Genomic DNA, 8,830 nt, shown 5'->3' with positions numbered 1-8,830 from the left:
GAACTGCCGCTTCAGCTAACCCATTAAAGTGAGGTGTGTAGGCCGGCACAAATTTAAATTCAATGCCTTCTTGGGCAATTTGATTTTGAAGGTCCGATTTTACAAGAAATTTTACAACCTCGGCCCTTTCGGTCTGCTATCATCACTGGTCCCGCGTAGTCGACACTACAATGCAAGAAAGGAAACTCTAACTCAGTTCTGGATGTCGGTAGTTGCCCCATTATAGGTTGGGCATTCTCGGCTTTATATCTGAAACATCGTACACATTTATTCACAATGGCTTTGGCTAAATTCGTTCCACCTAAAGGCCAATATGTTTGCCTGATAGTTCCTAGTAAGAGCTGCGGTGGTGTATGTAGGTATTTCTTATGAAAATATTCAAAAAGTATTTTAGTGAAATGGTGTTTACTGCATAACAAGATTGGGTGTTTTGTGTCATAAGCATAAGGAGAATTATCGAGCCTGCCACCTACCCGGATTATGTTATTGCAGTCTAAAAATGGAGTCAAAGAAATAAGTCTATTTTTCTTGGACAGTACCTTCCCGGCTTTTAGAATTTCATACTCATCGGGAAACATGTCTAGTTGAGCTTTATGAATAATCAAGTTTAATGAAGTTTGAAGTTCTTGAGTCGTAAGATAACCGGACCGCTTAGCATTATTTTTACAATTGTAAATAAATCGTATTATGTAACCTATTATGTTTTTTAACTTAGTTAAGTTTGATTTATTTTTAATTAGGTCAGTAAATAAATTGGCATTAGGGTTCACATCGAGCATTAAGTTGCAAGTAATTATCTCAGGTAAATCATTATTCACATTAGTATTGGGCACTTTTGGCCATTCAGATTCATTATTAGCCAAAAATGTTGGCCCTGACCACCATAAGCGAGAATTGCTGATGTGATCAGCCTTCAGCCCTCGAGAAAGAAGATCGGCTGGATTATCTTTCGACGGTACATAGTTCCACGTGTGACCTTTGGTGCTATCTTGTATTTCATGAACACGATTGCGAACGAAGCTTTTAAGTCGTGTTGACGGAGTTTTCAACCATCCTAAAACAATCATCGAGTCACACCAGAATCTACATTTTTCAGTTGGAAAAGTTAAAGAATGTAAAACTTTCTTACATAATCTTGCAGCCAATAAAGATCCGCAAAGCTCAAGACGTGGAATTGTCGTTGGCTTAACTGGGGCGACCCTGCTTTTTGAGGTTAGAAGATGTACTGAAATTAAGTTTGACTTGCTGACAGAACGAACATATAAACAGGCCCCATAGGCTCTCTCTGACGAATCTGAAAATACATGAACTTCATGGGTGATGATGTCATCATTAAGTATCCAACGAGGAATTTTTAAATTATTAAGAATAGGTAAAGTTTTAGCGAATGACATCCATGATTGTTGTATTTCCTTTGAGACTTCTTCATCCCACGAACATTGTTCGATCCAAAGTCTCTGCATTATGATTTTAGCTTCCACTATGCATGGGCCTACAAGACCCAATGGGTCAAAAATCTGACTAATCACAGAGAGCACGTGACGTTTCGTGATCGTATCATGGAGTTCAATGTTAATTGAAAATGATAATATGTCTAAATCACAAATCCAATTTAGACCTAAAGTTTTATTATTTTTACTATTTGAAATTTCTAATACGTTGCCTGATTCAGTATATAGTGGTACAATTGATTCAAGAATTACCTGCTTTTTCGATTTAAGTTTTCTCAAATTAAATTGCGCGGATTTTAGTGTATCTATGACCCCTTTACATATTCTTATGGTTTCATCAATAGTCGACGCACCACCTAAGTAATCGTCAACGTAAAAGTCTCTTTGAATTGACCGTGAAATGCTGATGTCTGAAGGGCTAGATGCTAGACTAACCAAGCACTTGGTGGCCAAATATGGCGCAGATGCAGTTCCATAAGTCAATGTGTTAAGGGTGAAGGTTTTCAAAGGTTCCGATGGGTCGTACCGAAAAATAATTTGTTGAAGAGAACGTTGAGTTGGATTAAGCTCAATCGCTCTATACATTTTCTCTATGTCTCCGGTAACAATATACTTGTGTTGGCGGAAACGTAACAGGATTGAATATAAGTCTTCCTGTACTGTTGGACCTACCATTTGTATATCATTTAAAGATAACCCTGAGGAAGAAGGAGAAGAAGCATCAAAAACGGTTCTCTGTTTGGTCGTCAAACTCGACTCCCGAACTATGCTATGATGTGGCAAGTAGTAGTTTATAGTATCAGCGCAGCTATTTGCTGACGCTTTATTTTCAGTCATGTGACCCAGGCGCTCATATTCACGCATAAAATCTATATACCTATCTTTGAAGACAGGTTCTCGAAGAAACTTACGCTCTAAAGACAAAAAACGACATTTTGCCTTGTAGAAAGAATCGCCTAAGACTGAGGGATGTTCCTTCAGTGGCATTGTCACGACAAAACGTCCGTCTTTCTTGCGTGTAGTGTTTTCTAAGAAGCTCTGCTCACATGCACGTTCTTCGGGAGATAAAGAGTGCTCAGCTGCTACGCTGTCTAGTTCCCAGAAGCGAGTTAAGTCTGGATTAGCTTTCTCATTTATAAAGTTACAAAAGAGAGACGAAGACGGTGCTTTAAGACGGGCAACATACCCAGACACCAACCAACCCAATTTCGTTTCATATAATTTAGGTTGATTTTTACCTAAATATATGGAATTACTACATAAGACTGACCAAAAGACTTCAGCGCCTACTAAGATGTCTATGACTGCAGGAACGTTAAAGGAGGGGTCAGCAAGGCTTATTCCAATTGGAAGTGGAATGTTACTAACTTCAAAATAAGAAGACGGTAATGCTTGAGTTATTTGTGGCAAAATAAAACAGTCTACAGTTAAACTGTAATTATTATAGTACGATTTCATTATAAGGCTGCAAGACTGTGTAATATGAGAAGTATTATTGTTTATACCTGTCACCGTGGAGTTGGCACTACGTCGTGTCAAACCCAGCTTACCGCAGAGTGATTGTGTAATAAAGTTGCTCGTACTGCCATTGTCCAGCAATATACGGCAGGGCTGATCATCACCTCTGCTATCGACTACTTTCACGAGCGCTGTGGAAAGCAAAATTTGCGAAGAGGTAGCAACCTGTATTTGGTTTTTTGAGTTAGCGGAATTATTAATACTGTTAACTGATGGTATGACAGGTTCAGGGGTTGTCTGCGACTCATGTAGGTGCAGGAGTGTATTGTGCTTCTTTTTACAGTATTTGCAGCTAGCCAGAGGACATTTTTCCGGAAAATGCCCGGGCCGTAAACAATTCCGGCAAACCTGAGAGTCGGTAGCCTTCTGAATGCGACTTTCTATGGGTAGGGCCCTAAATGATTCACAGTTAAAAAGATAATGCTGCTGATTGCAAATAGGGCACGAGTATGGTTTTTTATTACTTTTTAATTGATTTTTATTGTTATATTTGTTATTTTGTAAATGTTTATTTTCCGTAGCTATAAGTAAGTTTGTATTAGATTTAGATGATGCTGATGTTTGCATTGTAGTTTTACTTTCTTTTAAAGTTTCTAATAAGTCTGCCCTGCTGCTCAGAAAACTAATAAAAATTTCTAACGAAGGAGGATCAGACATAGTATTTCTATGCTCTTCCCATTTTCGATGAGTCACACCGTCAAGTTTTGCGGCTATCATATGGATTATAATTGTATCCCAATGCTGAGTGGGCTGACCTAATGTAAGCAAAGCGCGCAAGTTTTTATTAGTTATGTCTATGACACGCCGTGTCGCGTATGGACTGGTATGATTCGCTTTGCATTTGCTCGATGTTGAATATGGCATTCACATGGTTGTTCACAAGAAGGCGTTTATTATCATACCTAGAACACAATAAAGTCCAAGCTGACTCATAATTTTCAGCTTTAAAATCTAATTTATCGATGACTAAGGAAGCACTACCTTTTAAAGAGGCGCGAAGATAATGTAATTTATTTATGCTGTCAATATCGTTTCTCGAATGGATTAAAGAAATAAATGTTTCCCTATACTCGAGCCAGTGTTGATAGTTACCATGAAAGACTGGTAACTCAATTTTAGGCAATCTTACGCAACTCGATTTAAACCCACTTGCCTGAACATCCTCGTTACTCGTTACGGAGCTGTCTCGAAGTTCGGGAGCCTGCTCGGGACGCCGCGTACCGAGCAGACTGCGCGCTGTGGCCACCAGCCTGTGATACTGGTCTTCGAATTGCGCGCGCTCTCCGGTCTCCTCGTCGAGGTCCTCCGAAAGCATCTCGATCTTACTCTGAAGTTTATCAAAGTCAGCATATAAGATTTCGAATTTATTAAAACGACTTTCTAAGTCTAGTAGTTGCAAATTGCTAGCTGTGCCGCCACTTTGAAAAACCTTTATATAGTTATTGAATATAGTTAATTTCGACTTCATACAACTACGTCTTCTAATTAATTTTTCAAATTTTTCTTCAGCCATAATGATAATCTACGCGCAAAATACAAATTTACAAATACGTAAACAAACAAAACCAAGTCAATTAACTTACAACACCTGCTGTACTAAGAATGTTTTGAAACAAAAGAAGCGAACTATGTTTAACCTATACATTGAGATAAGAACCGGCCGCTTGCCATATGCACGCGAGGTTTTGCTAATCGTTCCAAATGTTCTAATACCTACTTATTGTCAACTAGGTGATAGCTATGTGAAAGATTAAAGGGATTTGTCAATTGAACAAAATACTTACTACTATGGAATACCTATGAGATACCCACGCTATCGCTAAATAAGGCTGTTTTCACTGGATTACATTACTTGGATAAAGAAAATAGGTAGGTTGTATGCACGTTAAGCGAAGGAAAGATAAGGAAATAATTGGAATTATGAAGATGAGATGGATTCACTGATGAAGATCCAAACCATCCACACGATAACAATTTCCAATGTAGGTAGTATGTAGGTAGGTATGTCCTCTGAAGGTGACTCGACGGGTCCAAAGTCCGATATACGATCGCCAGATTTTGTATGGTAGACTTCGCTCGGGCTTGTGCGGCTGCTTAATTGAAGTTTTTGAATGTTCCACAGCTGAAGACCGCAGTTAAGGTGCTCCGATTCCACTATGCTGACCAACTTTTGTTATTCTAGGCGAATCCTGAAGGACCACTGTTGGCGTCCTCACGGCCGCTTTTATGTGTTTATAAATAAAACTAAGTGGACTGTATATAAAGCTGGTTATAATGAGAACAACAAAAGACAAAAGACAATTGTCTATAAAACCGCCGATCGCGTCGTCGGTGGTCCGTTTGCGAGTGCCTTTCGCCGCCGCGACCGTGCGATGTCCCCGTCGACTCGCCTGGCCCCCCGCGCGTCTCCTCCCGTGCGCGCACAAATTTAATGTCGATGCGTTCGAGATGTTGCATAACAAATCTATCAGTTCGCATTGGAATTTCACCCCTAATCTCATGATTATTCAAATCTGCAAATATCGATTCTACGGCAGCAGATGAGGCGATAATTGAACTTCTTCCAAAAATAGGTATCATAATCCCTGTCCACAGCGGTACATATGGAACCCACCCTTTGGCGAAATCAAACCTATATTTAACAATATTAATATATAAAATGAAATAGTAATGTTATTACGTTACATATCCCCCTCGCCTTCCGAGGATTTCATTCCACTGTAATGAAATCCGCTAGGACGCTTAGTAGCGTCCGTACAATAACGTATTCAAACTCAACTTTCAAATTCTCTCGTACTTCACGCATACAATAAAAGCAACAGTGTTTGTATTTGAAATACTGACGCATCCTTCCACATTAAAAGTTAATGGTTGTAAGAAAAACCATAGACTCTCCTACAAACTTAGCCATAGATGAAATAACGAAAGGCGATGAGAAGAAAATAACATAATATTGTGTAATAAAATATTAAAAAAACTAATTTAGATAGGAAAACTAATTGGACAATACGGTTGATTTTAAGTCTTTGATATGCCAGGTTCCTAGATCCTTTCCAGCCATGTCTTGTAAAACATAAACTAGTTTTTTATAAAAACGGTTTTTCTTCTTGCTAAGGAAGTAAGCACGCTTCATAACTACGTCACCAACGTTAAATACAGCAAACTTACGGCGCAAGTTATAGTGGGAAGTATTTTTTATATGAGCCTGCCGAAGTCGAGATTGTACAGTGTCGAAAATTGTTGATAGGCAACCCAAGTTTTCGACATAAACATCTCGAGGTAAAAACAATACTTCACTGTTGAGGCTCTTCTCTACGCTAAACAACTGAACTAGAGAGTGGAGAGGGTGGTCAGTTGGAATCAAATTAAATACTAATTGCGACGTATATTTTTAATAAGCGCGTGCTAAAAAAATATAGAGAATGGAAGGTCATGGTATTCAGATATTCACTTCAATACCCACAATGTTCAGGATGGCACTTAGATCTTTCTTTAATTAACAGTATTATTGAAGCTAAATACCTAGTTTCTTAGCAGTAATTATTTATTCTAATGACTACTATTCTTCCTTACTATTAAAGTATTCATTTTATAAAAGACATCTTTAAAGCCCACAAACCTGCTTTAGAGCAGTGTTGTGGGTCTGTACTCTATAAACCTGACTTCCCAAGGAGTGAAATAAAACAACCGGACTGACTCTAAGCTTCTGATATTAAGCTTCTCTATAATTCATATTACTTGTTACCTTCAAATGACTCTACTACCAGTTCGGAATGCTGTCTTCGGCAGAGAAGACCACTGGCAAGAAACTCTACCGTTGCTCTTTTATTCAATCAATTAAAACAAGACTTATAAACACAATTACAACATTATCATATGATATAACGCTAGGCCCTTTGATACAAGACATATAAGACAGGTCAAACATAACTACTATGATCACTTATAACATCAGGACTTTTGAAACAAATTGTTTGTATAGAGCAACCTATGCTACATAAGCTATCTGTATGAAATAATGCTAGGGCTCCATATATGATACCTGAATAACCCAAAGGATATAAGACATATACTTATCTGATGCTACATCAGGTACAACCATAGTACCAACAACTTTTAACAACTTATCTCAACTCCATCACCAGTATATACGACTCTTGTTTTGCCACAACAATATTTCGTTAAGTATGTCGTTTTCCATTATAAATCATCTATTCCCAATTTGTAACGTTCTATCCACAATACTTTACTTAATCTTCTATTCTCAATTCATTAATTTAAATCCGTCCTCACTTTTCTTTGCCGCCAATCTAACTTGTCAAACTCGCGTCTCCCGCCATAGATCCTATACTTTTCTTTGACAGTCTACTAAAGTCCATTATTCTATTTTCAATACATTATCAATGTATACTCATTGATACTACGATTTGTTGATACATTTAATATAATCATCGGGTTTATTATAGATAAAGTGCTGTAATTCCCTATTTCCTAACACGCGCGACCCGTTTACGTCGACGATTATGTATTATACAAAATCTTCTTACGCAGTAATCCCCACAATATCCCCCCCATACAAAAAAATGTAATGTTACATTGAAATTGGTACAGCAATTCATATACCTATATATCAAAAACATCCTTAAAAAATTAATTAATTCATTGGTATGATAATGAAAAACGCTAATTTCGGAAGACAGTTCATTATAAAAACACTTAACAATAGTTGAAATATGACACTGAATTACTACTTATTCTAGTTAGTAATGTTTAACTGCAGGCCGCAAGGAATTGCTTGGAAAATTGAGTCAAAAGCACACGTTGAATTCACGTTTAGATGCACACTATCCAAACGAACAAAGAATAAACTTACAGTGCAATATACTAGGTTACATAAAATTCATAATTCGTTTAAAGGAAATTGCATACAATTTTACAATAAACTACCAATTGACATCTTGGAGATGTCTCTTAAAAAGTTCAAAGTTTGTATTAAACGTAAGCTTATAGAAAAGTCCTATTATAGTATAAAGGACTACGTCAACGATAAAAAAGCTTGGGTGTAAATTATTGCTCTAACCAGGTTGCTCTTCTAATAATTTAAAATGACATTGTGAGATGGCGATAACAAAAAAAAAAAAAAAAAAACACCCGGCTAAGTTTGTTGTGGGCTTCTTCTTAGACCGGGACGCGTTTGGAACCCTCGTAGCTTTAGTTTTAAGTTTACGAATGTGGTTATCGCCATCATCTCACTACCGTGTAATTCTTATGTACGCATCAAAAGTGCCACCTGTGGGCCTACTTGAATAAAGATATTTTTGACTTTGACTTTGAACTGATCCTGCTATATTGCCATTTAGAAGAACTGGTGCATGTGCATTTTTTGAATATTTTATGAAATCCTACTCGGGACAATCTCGTTTTTAAAACCATTGCATCCAACACATCTCGTAAACCATTATATTCATGATCCCGTTTTGCATTGAAGTTTAATCCACCCCATTCCTTTGGAACATTCCAATCATTAGCGGCTGGAATATTTTCATCCCTGTGCAACTAGGTTGTATTATAGCCCCTATTCAACAATAGTTTAAATATAAATTACTACTTATTCTAGTTAGTAATGTATAACTGACACTATTGAATTTAACAAATATAAGTATTAAGTAAAATCCTGAAAACTGTCTCTTACTGCCTACACGTAGTTTGTGCTTTGTCCGGCGGCTGGTTGAGCTTTCTCCATATGTGAAACAATATCTATTACAAAAGCTTTCTTTTTATATTCCCCAAACTCTTTACAAGTGATCGTACAAATTATGGCTCCAATACAGCATATCATTAATACAGTAATAATGGAAAAA

General features: G+C 37.3%; 1 protein-coding gene across 1 annotated transcript; it reads right to left on the bottom strand.

The window, feature by feature from the left end:
- Positions 1 to 243: 243 nt before the first annotated feature.
- Positions 244 to 4,482, bottom strand: LOC120636270. The gene is made up of 4 exons (XM_039907679.1): positions 4,123 to 4,482; positions 2,204 to 3,134; positions 819 to 1,054; positions 244 to 249 (listed from the first exon to the last, which is right to left on the bottom strand). Exons 1-4 carry the CDS (start codon positions 4,480 to 4,482, stop codon positions 244 to 246), a joined length of 1,533 nt encoding a protein of 510 aa, XP_039763613.1.
- Positions 4,483 to 8,830: the final 4,348 nt, after the last annotated feature.

This window comes from Pararge aegeria, chromosome Z (genome assembly GCF_905163445.1).
Source record: "Pararge aegeria chromosome Z, ilParAegt1.1, whole genome shotgun sequence".
Taxonomy (NCBI): domain Eukaryota; kingdom Metazoa; phylum Arthropoda; class Insecta; order Lepidoptera; family Nymphalidae; genus Pararge; species Pararge aegeria.
The sequence above is the reverse complement of the archived record's forward strand: the minus strand, read 5'-3'. Positions and strand labels throughout refer to the sequence as shown.

What these genes read in the sequence shown, in the direction of transcription:
- LOC120636270 (XM_039907679.1), bottom strand. Translation starts at nt 4,482, where the DNA reads ATGGCTGAAGAAAAATTTGAAAAATTAATTAGAAGACGTAGTTGTATG. An exon ending in CGAGTAACGAGGATGTTCAG is followed by an intron (nt 3,135 to 4,122) that starts GCAAGTGGGTTT and finishes AACCAAATACAG; the next exon opens with GTTGCTACCTCTTCGCAAAT. An exon ending in TAGCATAGTTCGGGAGTCGA is followed by an intron (nt 1,055 to 2,203) that starts GTTTGACGACCA and finishes TGATTGTTTTAG; the next exon opens with GATGGTTGAAAACTCCGTCA.